This window comes from Dunckerocampus dactyliophorus, chromosome 1 (assembly GCF_027744805.1).
Source record: "Dunckerocampus dactyliophorus isolate RoL2022-P2 chromosome 1, RoL_Ddac_1.1, whole genome shotgun sequence".
In the NCBI taxonomy this organism is placed as follows: domain Eukaryota; kingdom Metazoa; phylum Chordata; class Actinopteri; order Syngnathiformes; family Syngnathidae; genus Dunckerocampus; species Dunckerocampus dactyliophorus.
In genome coordinates, this window is record NC_072819.1 from 26,286,939 (window position 1) to 26,311,530 (window position 24,592).

Consider the following 24,592-nt stretch of genomic DNA (forward strand, 5'->3'; position numbering starts at 1 on the left):
AACTAAAGATGTGGGCATCAAGTATACAGTATTCTGGACCAAGCGTTGCTGTGACAATGACAGTACAGTGCATCCTAGTGACCTTGTAGAGTTTTAAATAGCGCACGCAGCTTATTTGCCACCATGCTCAAGGTCTGACCTTGCAAAGCTTCCTTGGCTCGGCCCAGCTCTTGCTCCTTCTGGGCCAGCTGCACGCGGAGCTCGGTGGCAGAGAGTACATCGGCTGAGCATCCTCCTTGGCTTTCTTCCAGGTCCTTACTCAACATATCCTTCATCTGGCGCAGCAGGTGCACCTCCTCCTGGAGCTGTGCCACCTCTTCACGTAGCAGAACTACAACACATATAAAAGTGTTAAACAATAGCAAGAAATGTGAGTCTGATGTTTAGACTCTCGAGTAACTAAATAAGGTCCACCCTGAACAAAAATGTAATACCTTCTCTCAAAAGCATTGTCATGACCATTATTATATCTGTAAAGGTGGATGTTTTCATCTCTTGCATTAGATCTCTTTATACTGTGCAAGTGGTCATAATGCTCTGGCTGCTCTGTGCATACAGTAGAACCCAATTTAGCATCAACATGTGAGGACACTGTTACATTTTTAATTTAGATAACTGCAGTGCCAGTTAATGAGAAGATGAAGAAGAGGACTGATAACACACTGACATGTGAAAGTGTGGGGCCTGCTTGATTTGTGTTGAAAGAATAACTGGAAAATATACAGAGACAGTTTAATATTCAACTTCTACTTGTTGTGATAAGGAAAAAACAACAAAATGAATAAACAAACTCACAAAGTAAATGAGTCTTGCAACATATTAAAACGCTCTTTTTGTGGACGGACTCACAGTAGGCCAAACACACCATGATTGGGCACACTTCACACCTAAAGCACGTTTTGGATAGTGTGAGTGCACTGATCCGTGCACGACTGGAAGAAGTGGGCCAGGGCATGGCACAATTCCATTCCATGCACATGCATGCACACAACGGAGCCGAGTCATAAATGATGACAGTGTCATCGCTTCTTGCAAGTTCTTAATGATAATGACACAATTCATTACAGCAATAAATAAGAATACTCAACATAGTCCAGATGTCAAACCCACAGCACATGTCATAATTAACGCAATCGCTCCTCTTACACGCAATTAATGACAGCTGCCACTTTGCACAAAATAAATAATCAGAGCGACTTGAAATAAGAAAAACATTTAGTAATACAGCAGAATAGAAGTGACGGTCAATCAAACAGGCAATAGCATTCATATCCCGTATGAGTGCAGATCAGTGGGGGCCAGAAGAGGGAGGGGGAATTGCACCTAAGTCCAGCACGGTATGAATGGCCTAGTGCAGGATGCAAGTGTGGCCTGTGACTATTTTTGGCCCATGGCATATTTTTTGTTGGTTCACTGCATGTTCTATAAATAAAATGTATTCATTCATTATATACTGTATATATATATATATTTGTGAGAAGCCAGTTGAGTTGGCTCGGGCATCTAATGCCTGCAGGACACCTCCCTTGTGCGGTGTTCTGGGCATGCCCAGCAGAGAGGAGCGCCCAGGATAGACTTTGGACATGCTGGAGGAACCATTTCGCACAGCGGGCTGGGGAACACCTCGGTGTCCCCACGGTGGAACTGGGAGAGGTGGGCGGAAACTGGGAAGTCTGGATTTCACAAAATGCACAAAATGTATCATATTGTACCGTATTACCGTATTCTTAAATATTTCTGTATGCAGCCCTCGGGGAAAATGTCAGGATCCCTGGCCTAGTGTGAGTACACCCTGTGTTTCAGAAGCACACACTTTCTTTTGCCAACAATTCTTACGACTGCTCCATACCACAGAAATCTTCTATGATGATGCCTCAAGCTCACTTCGTTCAAAAAACGAAAAAATACATTAAGTACATTAAACAGTGTTGTCTCCCAAAACCTAACTGTAACTCATGATGAACATGATCACTGCAAACACATGAAAACCCACAACATCTCTGCTAGATTCACTGTCTAAATACTATACTATACTGCAGTGGATATTATCATATCTGGCGAGCTCCCCAGATAAGACAGTCAAAAGTTTCAAAGCGGAGAGAAAGGCAGTAGGTTGGAAAGAGTTAAGACAGCCACCTATTTTTCAATGTTCGCAGGGCCTCTAGCTTGGCAAAGACGCATGCACTGAAGCTGTGCATTACAAATGACACTCTCTTGAGTGGGAGAGAGCCGCGTGATGTGTGCTTCCCCTCCAGGTGTACATAAGGCGGCGAACCATCCACCTCGCTGAAGCTGACAACTTCTTTGGGGCTCACAAAATGAGCACATTTTAACTGCAAAATGCATTTTAACATTGTGCAAATGTACTGTGTGGACATTAATGTAAAGTGAAAACAGATGTCTAATAATTATCTTTACATGCAGAACCTCAATTGTCCTCTCGAGATTTATGAAGTGTGTTTAACTTTCTGCATATTATTACAGATTGGAAAGTCAGCCATTACAGATTAAAATATGAAATTATTAACATTTAATATTTCTAATAATAACTTAAACAAAGAATGTGTATAAATATCCAGTGTAACATTATATACATAATTATATCAAATATTTTAATTTTTTTCTTGCAGAAAAATAATACTTTTCTGCAATATTTATCAAATATAAATATAATTTAAATATAAAATCAAATCAAAGTTTATTTGTATAGCACCTTACAACATCCCAATGGTGCCCAAGGACCTTCACAAGAGTAAAAACACGCACTAGCAAATGAGAACAGGCTAAGATCGAATAAGATAGAATAAAAACAACTAAAACAATAAAATAAAATAAAAATACAGGCACAGAATCACAACTAAAGTACATATAATCATCATGTGTCGTATATTTATGAGAGCAATTCAGTCTAAAAGCCACTCCTGATTACAATGGCAGTGGCAGCTCTTACTAATAACAACACAAACACACACACACACACACACACACACACACACACATATATATATATATATATATATATATATATATACATATATATATATATATATATATATATAAATAAACAAATCTTTAATAACAAAGAATGTAGAGAACTGTAGAGAACAGATAGAAATATATTATAAATATTTTGGTATTGTATTCTCTAATAAAAGAATACTATTAGACAATATCTATGAGAGCAATTCAATCTAAAAGCCACTCCTGATTACCATGGCAGCAAAACACTACAGTTCAGGACAAAATGGGTCTAAATTGTGGCTAATGGCATCTGGACTTTGTGTCTGCGTGAACCAGCAAACAAATCTGTGCACTCAAAGTCATCCATTTCCGCTTCTATCCTATTTGATTGTCCTAAACAGACTTGCACCATTGTTATTACGGCTCAGTGAAACAGTAAATTGAACCTCCATCCTCAGACGTTCCTGGAAATGACTGCTTGAACCTCTGCATTTGCATAATAGCGCCCACGCATCAGCCCAGCTCTTGCTATCAGTGACTTATGACTGTGATCAGTGTCATTTCCTACTTGTATGGTTTAGACTAAATAGATCTCAGAAGATTCATTTACAAGCTAGAAAGCAAGCAAGCTAGCGATGGCACAGGAGACGCGCAGGACGGCACGAAGTAGATTGATTGACAATGCTTTACAGCCAATCAGGATGCAGAAAACAATGCAGACAGACGAGCGAGGGGACTGCTGTTTGTTTATTAAAATGAGAGAAGTAGCAGGTTCACCCACTGCTCATTTAATCTGAAGAGATGTTGGTTGCACTTTATTTTTGATATTAATGTGGTGTTTGTATTACTTTTATGTTGAAAAAGAACAGCAAAAGTAGCAGCTAAACAAACTGTTAATTCAACCTGAACAGATGTTGGTTGCATTGTTTATTTTAATATTAATACTCATGTGGTTTTATTTATTTTTTTTTTTAGGAGAAATGTGCATGAAACTTATTGAAGTTGCTGTGCATTTTATATGCTGTGCACAGGTATGTCAGCTCCCTCTTTTTGTATATTTTGTATAAAATGCTTCAGTCGCCTTCTGGACTGCTGAGGAGAGGAGAAGTGTGCAGGAAACTTCTTCAAGTTACTGTACATTTTATATGTTGTACACAGGTTGTGCACAAAGAATAAACGCCCCCTCTGGCTGGCAAGAGAACTGCAACTGTCTCCTCGTCACTCAAAAACGTCAAAGAACACGACGCAGGATCTATTTTTAGCCAGTGTTAGCACAAACCGGCTACACGTGTATGGTGAAAATGATGTGGATGAAGCATATGAACACGTTGTAAACATTTATATGAAGTTCTATGACAAGCATTGTCCATTAGAGAATTGTCTAATAAGCAAAAGAAGAGAAATCGGCCCTGGATGACAAAAGCACTGCAAAATGCTTGTAAGAAGAAACACACATTATATAGAAGATTTATAATACAAAAAACTAAAGAAGCAGAAAATAAATACAAAAAAGTATAAAAGTAAATTAGCCAGTGTGACAGTTTGTTTATGTTCACTTTTATGCCTTTGTTCCTGTGGTAAGACTTTTATTTTGTAATCATTTCCTGCCTTGCCCTGTTTTCTGTTTCATATGCTTCACTTTAATCACTCGCACCTGTTTCTAGTTTGAGTCACTTCCCTATCTAGTTCAGGTGCGCTGTCCGTTGTGTTGTGGAAGCATTGTGGTTTGTAGAGGATGTCACTGCTCTTTGCTGTGTCCATGCCGTTGCAGAACAGCAACCATAATTAAAAAGACTTTTTACCTGCACTTGGTTTCTGCTCTCCGCATCCTTGGGGTCGACACGCAACACCACAAGGCCAGAACATGACAAATATGTTGGGGTATATTTTGTTAGTCAGTGATAAGTATAGAACAACAGGCCGGTAGATTGCGAAAAACTTATGTGAGAAAGAAGTATTTAAATTGTCACAATACAATCACTGCACAGGAATCTACCACAATAGCGATCTTTTTCCTATGTCTCTGATGAGCACTATAAACACAAGAACCAAAGCAGATGTCATTTAAACACACATTAAAACATTACCGATTGAGCTGTAGAAAGTTATATCACTGACAAAGAAATAAATAAAAAATAGTGAATTAACATTTACTACCACATAAAATAATGACAGTGTACTTTTCCCAGGGATGTGTACGATGCACCCTGCCATTATTGGGCAACCATGTCTATTAGAGTGGAGCCCAGTGATGGAATACAGTAGTTGTAATTTCTTCTGTTCTTGTTGCACATTGTAAGTGTTTTTTACAGTCTGAATAATGTATCCTTTAAACAGCAGGAAATATGCATTGCTTATGACTACACACGGCCAATAGCGCACTGACGGCTACAGCTACCTTTCCTTTTTAAAACAACATGGCCGCTTTAATGACACTGCACTATGCTTTGCTGCATCGGTAAACAGAGAAAGCTGCTTTTAAGCAACACATCAATGGAAAACACATCTGCTGTCACACTCTCCTCTCCCACGTTTACAAAAAAAAAGACTTGAAAGTAAATCTTGAAAAAACATCCGTCATAGAGGCCAGTGGACACGAGGCAATTGGACTTAAACTTGGCTGAAGTGAGACTGGTCGAAAACTGATGCAACGGCACTATCTGTGTGTGCGTGTGTGTGCTTGAGTGAGTTCTCTGCTCGCTATATGATGACAACACTGTGACACACCGTATCACTCCACAATCTGTACAGGGGCACAGCACATTTGATAAAGAAAGTAATTTAAGGTAAGGTAATTTGATATTCTTTACAGCAGCAACGCACAACACAAAGACCTCAAAAGATGTAGTTTATAACATGAATTGATATAACACACTAATGTGCACATTGTTATGATGATGACTACAGTTACATGGCAACATAATCACAGCATCCATGAACACCTTCATACAGGGGACATAAAGATGACAATATGATTCATGCAGTACTAACCGAAGTCTATTTATCTATCAAAACTATCCAAAATATTTACAAGCATAAATAAAGACTGCTGTCTGTGCTAGTGCAACTGGGGGGCTTGCCTTTGCAACCGAAGAGAAACAAATCCTTGAATGCACCAGTGATGTACCAGCGTGTATATTCTCAGAGCAGCAGTGGAGCCCATCAACACTTATCAGCCATGACAACTTCTATCGAGTGCCAATTTCTAACTTTCCTCAGAGGAGCCTATTAAATGGTGATGTATCACTGTAAAAAAAAACGCAATGATGTTTTTTTTTTTTGTATGTCCCATCTGTTGTGTTGCACTAGTGGAAAATATACTACTCACTGATACCAAGTGTGTCCTTCACAAGAAACAATGAAGCAATTGAAATAGTTCAACATATTTATATTTATTCTAAAATCGTCTCGTCATGGTTGTATCCCATAATTCAGTGACATGTGGCAGCGTTGTTCTAGAAGCTTTATTTCATGACTTCATAGGCAGAGCCAGCTGGCCCATTAGGCAATGTGGGCAGATGCTCTGGGGCAAAAAATCAGGAAAAAAATGAACTTCCAATATAATTATGTTTAAAGTAGCTATTACTTCAATCTCTTAAATTGGAAAAACTCACATTGCTTCAAATGTAAAGCAATGGCCAATTAATATTACTACAAAGTAGGGATGCTCTGATCAGGGCTTTATGATGACGATACTGACACCAATCATCCATGAGTGAAATTGGTCAATACCGATACTGAAACCGATCACGTGTAAATTTTTTGATGTACTAGTGGCTGTATCACAGGTGACCAGCATTTTCTTTGTAGGAAATACTTTTACAAATTGAAAATGTCCAAGAGTTACTAATTTTTGCACCATTTATTTTCATAGTTTATTTTAAGCCAAACAAAGCAAATATGCTTGTTTTACCAGAACATTAACAAAATGCTGGTATCCACAACTCATGTTCTGTATTTCAGAATGCATTTCTTTCTAGTGTTCTCACATTATTAACTGAAAACCTGAATGAAAAGCAGGCTTGCAGGCGCCTCATGTGGTCATGTCATGCTTCCAGGGGGTTCCCTCGTGCCTGCCGGCACCATGCAGATTGGTGACGCCCAGGCGATATGATATGAAAGGGGAATCATAGAATTTAGACAAAAACATATTTGACTTACTTTTTCAAAATCACTAGTGAAACTTAGAGGATCAGGCGCCTTCTTGAAGGAGAATTTGGATGCAAGATCAGCTTGACTGCACTCCAGCAGGACCCCCAGGCCGTCCGACAAATCCAATCACTTTTCGGGCTATCCGCCTTATGGGCGCCACGCATGGGGGCAATGGGCAGTTGCGGTTGGCGGGGCTCGTCACCGGCACGTGGCTGGTCGTGCGCACGGGAGGCGGTGGGCGGCTCTGGCCGGCTGCACCGGTGGGTAACGCATTGACATCCAGAGCGAATTGTCAACACCAGCCGCTTGTCGTCCTCTGAACTACTTTGATATCGCCAAATTCCCTCCACATCTGACAGCCAATCTAAACCGCGGGAGACTCATACAGTTTGCTGTGGATGTGGGTGCGCCACTCTACTAAATGATAACAAGTAAATCTCCCCATGCCTATCATTTTTGTACGTAATTTTGCATTTGGTTTTAGATAGGCATTTTATACAGCTTTTGCATGTAGTTATTTTTGTATATAGTTATTGCATAATGTAAATGTAGCTTAGAGTTACTGTGTGGTTATTTAAATTGTTTATTATCATATATTATCATAATTTGTTCACATTATTTTTTCACTTATTTACATCATTTTTTTATTTTGTGGTAAGAGTGTTTATATTGTTTTTCAGATTTTTTTGTATTGATTTTTAAACTGTGTAAATTGGGTGACACATTATCTTACAAATTCAAGACAACTGTAAAAACAATGTCATTCAATTTCTTTTGTAAGTGCATGTAAATCGCAGATGGAAGGGGACGCCATATTTGGGTAATGCTTGTCTCTGCCTACAGCAGCGGTTCTCAATTTTTTGAGAATTGTTTTGTCCTCCCTGCCTCTCACGTCCCCCATGACAGTTCACCCCTCGCCCAGGGGGGCCCGCCCCAATATTTGAGAAGCACTGTCTACAGGGTCACAAGCGCTCAGGTTATTTTCTCAACTTTGAAATGGTTCAATTCCCATGATGATGCCCACTGAAACAAATGGATTTTCATAGATGCAGCCGCAATCTTCGTCAGGCATTTCTGTGTGCGTGCATGGGTTTTCTCCAGGTACACCTCCCACATTCCAAAAACATGCATGTTAGGTTAATTGCAGACTTTAAATTGTCCATGCGAGAATGAATGGTTGTTTGTCTATATGTGCCCTGCGATTGGCTGGCGACCAGTCCAGGGTGTACCTCGCCTGTCTCCCAAAGTCAGCTGGGATAGGCTCCAGCATACCCGCGACCCTAGTGAGGATAAACGGCATAGAAGATGGATGGATGGGCATCCAACATGCATTTCCTATTTACTCAAATTGAAACAGAAATGAATAAATTCCCCCCTAACTTTGTAAGTGTAAATTACCCTTAAGCAACTGATAAATGCAAACAGACAGCAGTAGACATCAATTTGACTATTATAAAATATCATGTTAGAAATAAACATTGTCATAAATACTGTATAATTATCTGTGGTAAACATTGTTCAGGCTTTGCACACAACTTGAAACAGTAATGTTAGTCCCAATGCTACCACTAACACATGGAGAGTCTATATACATTTAAAGTAAGGGTTGCCATGGCAATAATAAGATGCTCATTCTACATATTGCAAGACGGTGTTGCTCCAGTGGGACCCCTGAGATTGTATATAAATTGACTACTGTAAAATTTAAAATAAAACCAGGTTTTGTGAAATTTTAAAGGCATTATATCCCCAACAAAATGGTCAAGTTATACAACTTCAGAGGCTTTGACTGTTACAGTTCTATTGTGTATTATTTGAGCTTGTAGACAAGTGTGATGTGGTCTTTCTGGCTACCTCTTTTATACACTTGAGAGGTAGAATATTACAAGCAACTATTTACATCATACACTCCAGAAGTGCACAGCTGCCCTAGTCTACCCTACATCAAAACCTATTATGAGCTCAATAAAATCCATAAAGTAGACTTGTTTTATTTACGACAGTTTTACAAAAACTGCAAAACGATGGGTTTCCTATGAGAATAAATGATGGCAGAACTGCATCGCTGTGACCATTAATAAAAGCTGGAAGGGGTGTCTGTCTCTCTCCCACACACACAGACGCACAGGTCTGTTAGGACGACTGATAGCAAATTCATCAAGGGCTCATGACGATAGTAATGCCACAGCAGTGAGTGATGGAGACAGCCTTCAGTGAGGGTCTGCAGGTGCTTGGCTCAGGATTAGCTAGTCAATTCTCATGAGTAGAACTATTTCCCTGTGTCGCCTCAGGGAATGACAGGGTCACATCTGATGAAAATGAGAAAAGGTGGGAAAAATATACTTAAAAAAAAATCAAACACAACTTGCCTCGAGGCATTTAATCACAGAAATCAAACTGTAATATTTTGCATTACTTTAGACATTGATGAAAAGGAAAAGTATTCAGTATGAGTAGGTATTTATAGATGAGGACACATGGAGCCTCTATGGTATTTAGCCTCTTTTAAACTCATTTGCTCATACTTATACAGTAACATATCCATGATATGATATGGATATATTGAAGGGATCATTTCCCCAATAATGGTAACCACTACTGGAAAGAGACATCTGCTCATCCACATGCCGTGTTAAACACACAGAAGTTAAGCACTACATTAGATTCATAATAAGGATATTTTCTTGCAACATAAGCATCATAGAGGTGCATCGCAATAAATGAGAATAGTGTGAAGAAGGTCATTTCATTCAGGAGTGCAATTCAGATTAAGAGAGCATTTCAAAGCTGAGGAAGCCTGTGCAGTTAATTTGTTGATTACAGTGTGGCACTATTATTTTTACAATATTGAACTTTTTCAAGGCTGCATGATAGCCTAGTGCAGTAGTCACCATAGGATATACAGTCATGGAAAAAATGATTAGACCACCCTTGTTTCTTCAGTTTATTCATCAATTTTATACAACTAAAGGTACAATTGTTTGGACAAATATAATGATGATAACAATTACAGCTCATAGGAGTTTAATTTAAGAGCCGGTATCTAACAACATCCATGGTTTTCTTGATAATAACTATTGTTTTTTGGCATTGTACTGCCAAAAAATGTAATTGTTATGAGCTATTTTTGTTGTCATTGTTACATTTGTCCAAACAAAGGTACCTTTAGTTGTATCAGGCATTAAAATGAACAAGAAAGTGAAGAAACAAAAGTGGCCTAATAATTTTGACTGTATATATACATATATCTGCTGAGAAAATTATATATATATATATACAATATATGCTTTGTGTTATTATTTGTTGTTGGCTTCAACATTTCAGCTTTTTCTCATTTTGCACGTCTATGGAGTTATTTTTGTGCCTTAACTTTGAGGTAGCAAAAGCAGATTATCAGCCCTATTAACGTGCAATAATTACTGTTGTATGTGCAGGTACATTGCTGCATTGGCTCTGTCACTCCCTCTTGACCTTTTTGCTAGCGCGGGGGGGCAAGTTGGTGTACGAGGTGAGCCGGTGTACTAGTGTACCTCCGGCTGGCTTTTGGGGACTAGGCTTCCTGTTTGGGCTTGCGGGTTGCTGCCTGGATAGCGGCGAGGCGTACGGGCGTGTTCAGTGGACAAATTGCTTGCCTGTCGGTCGCTCTCCGGACGTGAGGGCACTGATGTGATAAGACATTTTTTTCAAATGTTCTTGCGATCGACCAGCAAACTCCAGATCGACTAGTAGCTCACGATCGACGGGTTGGCGACCCCTGGCCTAGTGGTTAGCATGTCGGCATCATAGTCAGGGGAATGAGCATTCAAATCTCCAGTGAAGCATCTCTGTGTAGAGTTTGCATGTTCTTCCTGTGCTTGCATGTGTTTTCTCTGGCTACTCTGGCATCCTCAACAACAACACAAAAACATGCATGCTAGGCTAATGCAGTCTTTCTCAATATTTTCTGTCCTGCCCCCACTAGGGACAGAAATGTTTTTGTGTCCCCCCCGATTTGAAATATTATTGAGAAACTGATAATATAAATTTATTTACCTGTACTGTACAGACTGAACTCAAAGCCGAAACGCCCCCCCAACAGTTCACCACTTCCCTTGTTGTCGCTTCCCTTAATCCAGTGGTTATTGATTAATTCCTATCATGCCCCCACCGGCGGACAGAAATGTTTTCGCGCCCCCCCTGATTTGAAATACTATTGAGAAACTGGTAATGTCTATTTATTTATCTGTACTGTCTAGACCAGGGGTCACCAACGTTTTTCCTTGTGAGAGCTACTTTTCCAAAATGAAAATGGCCAAGAGCTACTCATTTTTGTAACATTTATTTTCAGAGCTTATTTTAAACCCAAACAAAGCGAATATGCTTGTTTTACCAGAACATTAACAAAATGCTGGTGTCCACAACTCACATTTTGTATTTCAGAATACATTTCTTTCTACTGTTCTTTCATTATTAACTGAAAACCTGAATGAAAAGCAGGCTTGCGGGCACCTCATGTGGTCGTGGAGGGCTACCTGGTGCCCACGGGCACTACGTTGGTGACCCCTGGTATAGACTGATCTTGAAAGTGAAACCAGCAAAATGCAACAAAATGGAGAGTAGTGAATCATACAAGCACATTCCAGAATCAAATTGCATGCTGAGTACAACAAATTCATGCATGTTGGAAGGTCTGCACTAATATTGAAAGTCCTCACTGCCTCTCACGCCTCCTCTGCCAGTTCGCCGCGTCCCCTTTGGGGGGCCTGCCCCACTATTTGAGAAGCACTGCCTTAATTTAACGTAAGAGAAGTTAAGGCCTGTTTTATAAAATACATTATATAAAAAAATTACATTAAAAGGCATACATGCATTTCATTAGACAAACTGCAAATTATGCAGACATCCAACTAACTAAATGCTTTAGATTTTTAGCCTATGAAAACAAATACAGTCATCACTCTATCACAGTTTTTCAAACAATTAATGAATCATGCTGTTTCGTGGTTGAATATGGCCTATTATTAGTAAAAAAAAATGCATATTTAAGAAAATTAGATGGGGTTTTTTTGCCCAAATTAAGCATTTTCAAGCATAAAAATGGCTAAACGAACTGAAATACAAATATAAGCCATTAAGAAGATGATTCAAATTGTGAATGTAGTATTCTACATTGGTCACTAGGTGCCAGTAAATGTTCGGTGAGACCAGCACTAGACTTGATCGATAGACTTGATTGACAAGCTAAAACTCAAGTCTGAACCCCCAACGTCACTTTCTGAGCTCCACCCACTCTGCTTCTCTGCATCGGAACACATTTACTGTGACACACAAGAGCACGGGTTTTGTTTATGTCTTAAATGGCTTATTTTCTGTGATGATATATTCTTATATTGGGTAACAAGAATGTAAAGTTGACTGTATGAGTGTTATTTCATGTCAAAAGTGCTCTAATAATGTTAAAAAAAACTTAGTTTGAAAGTTGTAAACAAGTTTTGTATGCCATAACTACAAAAATATGCCATTTATAAAGAAGGAATCATATTTACTTATTACGGTCAGGTTTCGAACAAATTAAACGCAATAACCTAGGGGCTACTGTATTGCTGTGACCACAACCCTGTTTTAAAGGTATATTCAAAAATAATATAATAAGTTATTTTAAGTAAGCCTTTCGGTCATTCTGGAGTTTTTTTACCTCAAATAGAAGTCAATGTGAATTTAAAGGAATACAATGCTTCTTCACATCAAAATGCTTTTAAATGGCAACGACGATCAGTGCATGTCTCACTCCCTTCACATCAGACAGTGTGGATCAACAAGGCTACATCCCCCCTCCAACTGACATCCACATGCTGGCAAAAGACTATTTCATGCTTCAAGTCCTTGCAGCAAATGACGGCTGAACTTGAGTGAGAGTGGGGTGAAAGTGACACTCAACTCCACCGTGAGCAGACAAGTGATCAGAGAGAAAGATAGGCTCTAATCTTCACATTCCACAACAATCGCCTCTTCTGTTGCCTCGTGGCTGCAGACGATATCATCTATAATGTCTGCAAGTCACATTGCTGCAGATGACAGATTATATATTAAAGAAAAGGAAGAACACATTCTTTTTAGTGGTTTCTACATGTATCACCTTCATGCTGTCTTTAGATATATGACCAGCTTCTTTAGTATGGAGAGCTATTGGTAGTGTAGTGGTTCACATAGCGTGACAGCAGGCATGGGCTCAATTCACACTTCAAGAGCACTTTAATGAGTTTGACTGGCAATCAGTTGCTGTTGCAAATAGCGTAACTTTCTTTACATCTGATGGAGACAGTAAATGGAGTGAGGTTCCCCAGGTTAGCTCGTCAGTTTGTCAAGGCAAATTTGGAGGAACTTTATCGCAAAAGCACAACGCCACATGCATTTCCGTGTGTTTGCGGAAGTGAAGATTGCGGCAGTGTGTGTGCTACTCGGTGCGTTTGTGGCAATTTCAAGGATTTTGTGCAACGAGAGTCAATATTTTCTTAAGGAAATGATCCTGCGCAGCAGATTAAGAAGAAAGAGGGCAAGAATTTGGGCTATGGCAGTTTGTGGAGAACTTGCTGCGATGTCTGTTCTAAGGAGCGTGTGTGTGGCAGGAACCGTCAACCGCTTCACTGACACTTTTTAAAGATAGTTTTCGGATGACAAGAAGAGCTTTCGCCTATATCGGTGCGTACCTTATCAAAGTCTCGGTGAGCACGGCATTACATGTCTTTCGACGACGTATAAGTCAGATATATGCGACCTGATCGTCCGTACTGCAGTTGCATTACATACTGTACATATTGGATTTATATCCACATACGAATGAGGCCTGAGTCTAATTTAAAAAATGGGAATTGTGCTGTTTGCACTGTCGTGAAAAAATCAGATACAAGTCACAAAAGGTAGTTTCGCCTGGTAGAAGACGCTAGACATTAGTATTAGAATGTCACTTTATTGCATCAGGCCAGGCAATAATTTCTGCTTTATTTATGCTTGAAGAACTGTGCTGCTGTCAGGACATGTTTTCAATGTAGATATCAAAACATATTATACCACATTATTTTACTGTGTTACCCCTGACAGGGAAAAAGCCAAAAGTGAAGCAACAACATTTGCTCTTTGTTGCATTAATTCCGTATGCTTCTTTCTCAGTGTTCCATTACGGTGACATCACTGTCCCCAGGTGTTGCTATTACGCTTCAATTTTCAGATAAGTCTTGTGCGTGAGCTTGAGTCAAGTCCATAGCAAAGCGTCATTTTTGTAATGCCGCAGGAACAATAAACACATTTGCTTGTTCAGCAGCAAGATGTCTCCGCAATGGGCCAAATCCAGTCGACAAAATGCATAACTTCCAACAGATTAATCCTGTTATGTAGATGGAAAGATTAGTTTGCACAGGTAGTTATGGGGTTCATATTTTATCTGACAATGCGGGTGTTAGCACTGTGTGCATCCTGTAGCTTGCAGAGATAATCTTAGGAAAAGAAAATAAAATACAAAATGATCCCATCCTCTCAAAAAGACGTAACACACAGTATTTATTTAAACTCTTGCTCAAGATAATGTGGGTGACTTGACCAGTGATGATCTTACTTTGATTTCTAATTAAGTGTGCCACAATGTGAGGATGCCCCAGGGAGCTTCCTCCTGCATTCACCTGCAGCACACAAAAAGAAGACAAATGCAACGAGCTCACTTTGTTGCCAACACTTCAATGGTGACACTGTCACTACTTTGCTAGAAGCGTCCGACATGGTGCAGACAATAGTAGAAATCGAATCTCTAGGTGATTAAGGGAGTTGTTTGGCTAACATCCCTGTCTTTGATTTGGCTTATATTAGTCTGCAATCTACTGCTATTGTTAAGTGCAATGATGACACTGTCTTGCATGTTGTCCACTTCTGTTTTGCAAAGCCAAACAGTTGATCTAAGCAGAATACACACATGCTATCAGAGAAATCTTCCAAAGAAAGCTGAGTAACCGAGCACAATTGCAAACACACTTACCACACTTTGAGTGGTTTGGCAAAGACATGCATTCATAGCCTCCAGGTGTTTGTTTTGCTCAGCACCGATGGTGTCACAACCACATCTCAGGGTTAAGATAGACCAAAAGAAAAAAAACAAAAACGTACAGCTCTGTCCAGTTTTTGTGCTATTGGAGGATGGCATCCCTACATACTGTAAATACTGCCTAACAAACAGGTTTATAGAGCTCCATTGAGGGTGATTACATATAACCAGTGTACTGTATTGAAAGCAGAGGTGACAAATGAATAGGAAAGTAAAGAAATCTATGAAACGAGGGGATCCTCCTGACAAAGACTAACTGTAACCAATAGAGTGAATGTGTAATCAGCAGGCCGTGTGTTTATAGTGAAAACACGGCACAGTGACTCCAAGGACATAAAAACACCATGTTGTTTGAGGACAAACTTTGCTTTACACAATTCAAGTCCGTGTTCTCATCCACAAAAAACCTTGAACACACATACAGCAAAAAAAGGGGCAATCTTGTCTGTGCCGTTCAGTCATTTGAATTTGTGGGTCAAAGGTTGGAGCTCCATATCAACCGTCAGCTCAGACTAAAAGACCTCCACTGATGTAAGAGCAGGTTAAAGTCTCCCAACGGCCCAGCATTCAAACAGTGACTGGATAGGAGACTCATTAGATAAAGCCCCTGTGGACATAGGAGTGAGTTACTCAACACGCCAAAAAGCAAGTGAATCCTCACTTCTTTATGCGCTTTATTCCCAAAAGACAATGAACCACTTTCCCATTTTCACTGTAAAACCCTGACAAGACGACTGAAAATCCCATAATGTGGCGGCTGCACTTGTCATTTCCACTCACCAGACTTCGCTTGTCTGCCGAGGCCTTTTTACAGTCCACAAAATCCCTTTTTTCCTTCAACAGTCAGCAACAACTAGTAGCAGTATTCTCCTTGTCTCCATGAAATGTATCCAGGTGCTGCAGCTGTATTGTTACAGTTTTACAGTGTACCTGTTCAAGGCGACTCCCAACGGTTCAGTGATGCACTCAAACAGTGGATTGGTGGGAGTGGAGGAGGGCTGTCGTTATTTTTCCCACACAACCACACACAAATGCATACACTAACAAGGGTGGAGCCAAGCCAGCCAAGGTGTAGGCTTGCAGACAGGTGAGTGTGAATGTGTGCTGCTGACAGCGCAGGTTGCACCGCAACTCGCCTGACAGCTGTTTGACATTGCCTGGGGCTCTCTGCAAACAAAATGCCTTGAAAAACAATATGCTAATAATGCATGCATTTAGATTACAAGATGTGCTAACCACACGATGTCGTCATCTATTTATAGATTCAAGTGCAATTAATGTAGAGTGCTTCGACAAAAATAGAAAAGTGTGTCCTTTTTCAAGCTCTAGTAATGCTAACATACTGTAAGTGGTTGAAAGCACAGAGGCAAAAATGCAGAGTTGCTCTATAAAAGTGAATGTAAAGTCTCTAAATTATAGTCTTGGTAACCCTTCATCTCTTGGACACCAAAATGTCATACATTCACCAAAACTGAAACAGGAGGTGACATTTTTGCCTCGTGTTGAGAGTTTAACAAGTAAAACATGTTCCAAATGAAACTGAAGGACAAAAAAATCTGTCTACTTTAATGACTGTTTTGGTTGAACCTGGATTCACGACAGGTAGTGGAAATAAGTACATTGGAGGCATTTAAAATGTTCTTGGTATTATTATTGAATAATAATTAGCAAGTATTTTCTACTTACTGTATTGACCCAATTATTGGACAGTACAGTGGGTCCTTGGTTAGCATCATTAATCTGTTCTAGAAGGTCCGACTCTAACCGAAATGTACCCTAACCGGATCCGGTTTTCCATAATAAATTACTTACTGTAAATCAAATTAGTCCATTCCAGAAAGCAAAAAAATGTCAACAAATAACACATTTTTATAGTTTTATTGTTATAGTTTTATGTGCAGAAAACAATTCCAAGTGCATACATCCATCCATCCTTTTTCTATGCCGCTTATCCTAATTAGGGTCGCAGGGGTATGCTGGAGCCTATCCCAGCTGACTTCGGGCGAGAGGTGGGGTAGACCCTGGACTGGTCGCCAGCCAATCGCAGGGCACATATAGACAAACAATCATTCACACTCACATTCATACCTATGGACAATTTAGAGTCGCCAATTAACCTAACATGCATGTTTTTGGAATGTGGGAGGAAACCGGAGTACCCGGAGAAAACCCACGCACGCATGGGGAGAAGATGCAAACTCCACACAGAAATGCTCGAGATTCAAACCCAGGTCTTCCGATCTCCTGACTGTATAGCCAACATGCTAGCCACTCGGCCACCGTGCGGCAAAATGCATACAAATACATATAAATGATTAACGGGATAAATACATATTTAATGTTACTTTTACTTGCAGTGAAGATGTAATTTCTGCCAAAAACACAATGTGGCAGCGAAATCAACATGGACACCACCTTCGTGTTTTCTTTGAGTTATTTCTTGAATTCAATAGTGTTTCTTACCTTCTTTATCAAATGCTGGCACTTGCATCTACCTTTGGCTCTATTTTGGGTTATTTTGTAGCCGTAATCAAAAGAAAAGCAGAGACTCGGAGGGGAGAAACACTATTGAATTCAAGAAATAACTCAAAACACGAAGGTGGTGTCCGTGTTGACCGTCTTCGTGTCTACACTGTGCCTCCATCATGTCTTTGTCAACAGCCACGTCTTCAATGAAGGTAAAAGTAACCTTAAATGTTCATTTATTCCTTTCATTTCATGTATTTGCATGCATTTTGAATTGTTTTATGCATGCAAAACTATAATTGTAAAACTACAAAAAAAAAAGGTGTTTTGTGGTAATTTTTTGCGACTTGTGGCATAACTGTGTTAGTTAGCAAAGGACCAGTCAACCACTAATTACATCATAGACAGGCGACTGACCTGACTTGCAGTTCCTGTTCCCATGTAATAGCAAGCTAATAGGATGCTAACAAGGATGTTTTGTGATAAAAATACATTAAGAACACAAATGTAGTGTATTAATAACACAACAAGACGTGCACCATATTGTACGCTAACTGGAAAATGTACGCAACTGAGGCAAAATCTTGGCGTACATTTTCGACGTTAACTGATAAACCCTCCAACCGGGGCGTGCGCTAACTGCTAAATGAGGTTTCACTGTGGGTTTTTTTTTTCCCCTGGAAAGAAATCTGAAAAAGATGAGTCGTCCTATATTCGGGGTTTTGAGAGATATACATGCAAACCAACTGAGCTTTTTTTCCCGTCACTCACACACCTGTGACCAAAAAAATGCAGCCATGATACACTCAAAAAAAGTTAGCAAGTTAGCAAACAACAGATGAGGAGTTATGATGCTAATTTTAAGATAATGACGGTCAATGAAGCAGAGTCATCAAACAATAGCTAAGAAATAGGATACCCATTTTTATTGCAATCTACCAGTTGTTAATTCACTGATATTAAAAACTGTCTTCTTCTTGTTTTGGATTTGTCTTGAAAACGAGTGGTAATCTTATATTGAGGGTCGTCTTATATTCAGGTCAATATGATAATTGCATCGCTAAATGAGGCTCTCGCAACTATGGACTGACCTAGAAAGCATACTCGGGGGCCTGTTTAATCGCCAAGAAAAAAAAAGCTAACATTTTATGCATTTATGAATTTCTTTGGTGTTGAAAGCATCACACTCGTATCAGTGTGTTCCAAGTCAATTTCACTGCCAAAAAATCATGATTGCTTTCCCTTCATTATTCAGCAATATTATTTAATGTCCCCCAAATCTCATCTGTTTCTATTGTGTTGATGCATAATGGACAAAGTGATGCAGACCTGCAGACTGAATAATTATTACAATAATAGCTGGATTTTTAGACAAATGTGAGGATTTATGTTAATATGTCACAACATTTAAATGACATATATAGTAAGCAATCTGAGTCAAGTGCTGGGGCAGGTTTTCAGGGTTTACTTTCACTCGTAAAAGGCACAAGGGGATTTTAGCAAGAGTAAGAAATGGTTTCATGTTAGCAAGAATCAGAAGTGCACTGAACTTGTACTCAAAATCTTGCAAGGGGAGGAAGGAGGAGAAAAGCCTTAATTGTGTAATTTATCATGTGGCCGTGTATTGTCAAAAGACTCTTAACTCAAATGCTGTACAAGGTGATAGAGACACTCAGCAATCATCCACAGTTCATGACTGAATAGCATTAAAACAACTGGCCAGCTGCTAAGAAATATGATTAATGAAAACATGAACAATATTTGTCCAAAACTGGACTTTAAGAAGAGGTCATTATATTTATGATCGTCTTATATTCAGGTGAATGCCGTATTTCTACAGTCGTCTCTAGAGCTCCATGAATGGTTTGCACAGCACTCTACTGTTGTATTTCTATTGTAGCTGCAGTCCTATGTAAAGTTTTTAATTGTAACATGACTACATGTTTCTACTGGTCCATGACTGGTACTATGGTACTTCTAGTACTGTATTTACTATGGTATGGTACTTCATGACTGTTTCCAGTGACTTGCAGCGAGGTTTAACATTTTTATGTTAAAACAGGTTGTTCATTATTTATTATTATTTATTAGAATTTATTTTAACCAAAAAATATTTGTGTTCATACCTTCTTTCTGTATATGAGGTACATGCACCCTATTCATCTCCAGGAAAACTTCTGATACCTTGTTGTAAAAGACCTCCTGGTGAGGTTGGGTATGTAACACTCCATCTTGGCAGTCAAATTAATTAGAGCATAAAAGCATAAGAGCATAAAAATATCTTGCACTTGTTTGGAAATCTAGCTCTAGCCGGAACTGCCGTTAGTGTATTTAAAAAAAAAACATGCTGGCTTATCCTCTGTGGAAGCACGGCGGTGACAGGCACCTTCCAGGTCACGTACACCTGACGCCTACAAGATGCACCGGTACTGCAAATGCATCCCGTATGACATTTCTGTGTATTTTATTGTCTGATTGGCCAGAATATTGATGTCACACTTACATTAAAGACAATATACGGGCTGTAGAAAGTCATGGCGTATACCTCACATTTGGTTTCTGGTTTGATGAGGAAATGTACAAATTCAGCAATTTTTAAGAACAATTGAAATCACACAGAAAATACTTTTACAGTATAATACAGTTCAACGGACACATTCATATTTTTTTTCATATTTTTCTAAATTTTTCATGACTGCCTCCTCCGACTGCGCGTCACTGCGTGTTCCTGTAGTGATGTGTTACAATATTTACTGCTGTCATGTCTATTGCTTTTTTGCCTCAAACTATGTTGCTCTGCTTGTTGCAACGTTGTTTGTTAGTCTCAAAATCACCTGAGACAAGAAAGTTGTTGTGTACCATCCTAACATATGTCAGAGCACCTCTGTTGCTGCTTTCATTCCAAGCATAGTGAACCTTTCACAGGATCCCCGGTGGATAACTGCTATGATTTGACAATGTTCAACGCAGAAGGGATGCCCTTTCCTCTCCCATGACCTCTGTCTCACCTTGCAATGCTTCAGTATGTTACAGCAGGCAGAGCACATAGATGGGTCGAGTGGGTCAGCAGTAAAATGTCAACTTTAAAGTATTTTGTTTTGACATGAAAGTGCATGTACAACATTATTTTGTTTTTCTATTTTACCTTTTGCTAGGCTTCAAGTCTTCAACCTTTTCTGCTCTAGTTTTCTCACATTCTGAACTGCCAACTCACTGCTGCCAGGTTCTGGCACTGATCCCCTGCCCGTGAGTCATTTTAACAGACTTTTGAAGGGCATACAGAAAGTGTTGCGAATGCTGAGCACACGAACCAGCTGGTTATGCACCTCATGTGAAGCCACAGGTCCAAGCTTGGTTCTCAGAAATAGAAAACAAACCTAGTTGTGCTCTGACAGACTTATGTATTTAAGAAATTTATTTAAAAACACATTATCTATCTATTCATCTATCCATCCATCCATCCATCCAGATTATATCTCTTCTGTATACCTCCACCTCCACTTACTTATAGCCTTTAAGTATATAATAGAGTGTTACTACAATTCTGTATCAAGAAAAAACTGTGTTAAATTAATTGTGTTTTAGGTTATTTTAAGTTATGTAATTGATGCATCTTAGTTTGCAACAACTTCATGGCTTTTGAACTCCACTTGTCAGTGGCCTTTTTTAATTAAAAAACATATCCTGTGACTTACAGACAGTAAGTCTGCAGTCACCTCTTCTTTAAAAAGCCACTGAGAGGATAACATGAATAAAAATTGAGGCACTCTAGCCCTGGAAAACGTATTGTGTCTTTAAAGCCTGACTTTTATTGTCAAACATGTATTACTACTGCCGCTATCTGCAGTGAATTCAAATTACTCCTCGTCCTCATCTTCAAGGTTAAAAGAGGAGACAGACTCAGACACAAAATTTTGATCATAAGTACATCTAAACCTGACTCGACAGTGATGACATTAAAAGCAATACAGTGTTCCCTCGTTTATCGCAGGGGATAGGTTCCCAAAATAGCCCGCGATAAGTGAAATCCGTAGAGTAGCCAACTTCATTCTTTTACAGTGATTGTATATGTTTTAAGGCTGTAAAACCCATCACCATACACTTTATACACTTTTCACGGACAGGCAATAACATTTTCTCACATTTCTCTTGTTTAAACACTCTCCAAAAAGTTCAAACCTGGGTTTAAATTTTAATGATCAACCTACAGGTCGGACACAAGAAATTATGAAGTCATGCGCATTTCACTCCTGTGACCGTGCCTTTTTGTACTGGCGCTGTTCCGCTGTACTACATTTTTGTATCATTCTTAAAACATATTGCTGTAGTACTCCTCATGTTGCAGTCCTCCTTCGAACTGAAGATTAATTTACAAGCTAGCAAGCTAGCGATGACACAGGAGCCACAGCAGGGCGGCACGAAGCAGATTGATTAACAATGCTCAACAGCCAATCAGGACGCAGAATACAATGGGCGAGAGAGAGAGAGAGAGAGAGAGAGAGAGAGAGAGAGAGAGAGGGGAACTCAACATCCCACAATGCAATTTTTCTTAAAGGGCCAGGCCGATGTTTGTACACTGTAATAAAAAAAAAAAGAAGCACTAAAATAATTCTGCGAAACAGTGAATCTGCAAAAGGTGAACCGTGATAGAGCGAGGGAATGCTTTATACAGTTTTTGGGCCAATGCATTTGTCCATACATGATAATAGGCACACAGAGCCTAAGCAAAGCATTGTATTAGAGTGCATTGGAGTAGCTATTACTAAGGCACGGAAATGGCAATGGAGAGGCCTGGACATTGTTAATGGTGGCAATTTAAAGTGCACGCTCTGTGACTATCAGAGGGTTTCCGTGGGGACAGGGTAAAAAGAGACCTCTCCACATATGTCCACATTCACCTCTCTTTTATGATGTCTGCTAACAGCGGAGGTTATGTTTTCACCTTCACGTGTATGCACACTATGTACTCTCTTTGCAGCATAAGTCCAAAAATTGTGAGCGGATTTAGATGACATTTGGTGTGGAGCTTAGGTATGACTTGAGGGGGAATTTGAACTCATGAACTGAATTAATGTCATCTTCCTCAACGTGCCTCCTCCATGTCTCTTTTCCGGTGACACACTTTATCCTAGATATCCCATACTTGACCTTCTCATTTTAAACCAGCAAATACTCACAAGGGGGAGGAAAAACCACCCAGGGTGTGCAATCACTGCCAGCTGAATGTGCAAACAAAGCTGACTGTTAACATGCTGACTGACTGTTACCAACTTCATGGTCTTACTACCGTACAATCATGAGCAGAATATCTTGACAAGACACACAAATATGATGGAAGACCTGGACACTGCAGTGGTAGTAGGATCTCTTTCCTTTGTAGACTGCATCTTTTGGCTAAAGAAACAGCCACACAATGAATTCAGCAGCTGAAACTTGGCTGACAATATGTACAGATTCTAAACTATGAATTTCAATGTGTGTACAGCCCAGCCTGTGTAATAGCAATAATTAGGTGTGCATAATTTATATACACCTGCATTGAATACCGATTGTCCTCAAATGAATTAAACAGTTTCTTGTCACAATACGCCAATGGATAAAGAAGTAGTTTCTCGTCTTTGGACTCCAAATGTGAATGTTTACCACAATGACATTTTGTTTTCAAAACAAACACGCAATGCGGTTAGTTTGGAGCTCGTTTTTGTCCCACAAGGAAGTGGATATCACGTTCATGGAGTACATACTAACTTTTTCAAGTGTCACTGAACAATTTTGCTATCTTGTTGTCATTATACTAATTATGTGTTGTCCTCGAAACACTATTTGTGTGTGGTTGTTTAATGAACATAAACACATAGTGTGTCCAGCCTTATGATGGTGATACTATCACAGGGGTCTCCTAGCTCGCCAGGTGATTTTGAATAGCTCACAAAGGGTCAAAGAATATTTGAAGCAGTGTAATTTATTATTTGAGTATATAACACATCAACTAGCTATATAAAAAGTATCGTCTCTCTACAAGAACTACAAATAGTGACCCTCTCTAAGTCAAGTACCTGGACCAGAAATGTGCAGGGTCTTACCTTTGTCCAGGGAGGCATCAGGAGAGTTGAAGTCCATTAGACTGCTTATTTCACTGGTGTAGCCCAGCTCAGTGGAGGGCACCTTCTGCCTCGTGTGGGGAGATGCATCTGGGGGACACAAACAAATACCATGTTGTTGATTCAACGTGCAATATGGTAGCTGCACTTGTGTTTTTTTGCTCTGTTGTCTACACGAAGAACAATCAATATTGTTTGTACTGAGAACACGAAGGTTTGTGAATATGGTCTATGCACAGGAAACAGATTGTTTTGGGACATTTTGGAACATGCATCATGTATCTGTCATCTCTCAGTGCATATAGGTAACACACACTGTGCACCCCAATAGCTTACTCAGCATTTACCGGAGGCCCTGAATGCATCATCGTAGAAAGTTGTCTAAACACAAAACACAATATTAGCATTTTTATGACAGCGTTTGATATGTTTCCTGTGAGGTTCACTGGTTTCTAATCTAGTTTTTGGTTACCACAAGTGGTATACAGTGACAATATAATAAATGCATTGCTCCAGGGCACCTCCCCTATGTGTTCACAAAACCGTGTCATTTAAATCAGGGGTATCCAAACTATGGCCTGTGGGCCTAATGCTAGACAAGCTACATCCCTTTCTGTTTTTGTCCATCTCTTTTATTCACTGACACATAAAGCACATGCTCTGGTGGTAAAATAAGTTTAAGAAGGGTCCTATATGTGTGCAGATGCTTCTTCGAGGCTAAATTAGTGGACAACATTACTCCCCTTCCACCAGGGGATGGCTCAAGCCGGGAGAAGGTGTGCTGAGTCCGGACATACGCTAGTAGGTACATTGTTAACCTGAAAAAAGGGTCTTGCCTTGGAGA

General features: G+C 39.6%; 1 protein-coding gene across 2 annotated transcripts in view; it reads right to left on the minus strand.

Moving 5' to 3' along the window:
• Positions 1–24,592, minus strand: part of LOC129190005 (kazrin-like) — a 209,756-nt gene that overhangs the window by 34,465 nt on the left and 150,699 nt on the right. For both annotated transcript variants that reach the window (XM_054792302.1, XM_054792293.1), the window contains exons 4-5: positions 23,731–23,838; positions 140–331 (exon numbers count right to left, since the gene is read on the minus strand). In XM_054792302.1, the coding sequence (XP_054648277.1) occupies positions 140–331; positions 23,731–23,838 (300 nt within the window). The remainder of the gene's footprint in view (positions 1–139; positions 332–23,730; positions 23,839–24,592) is intronic.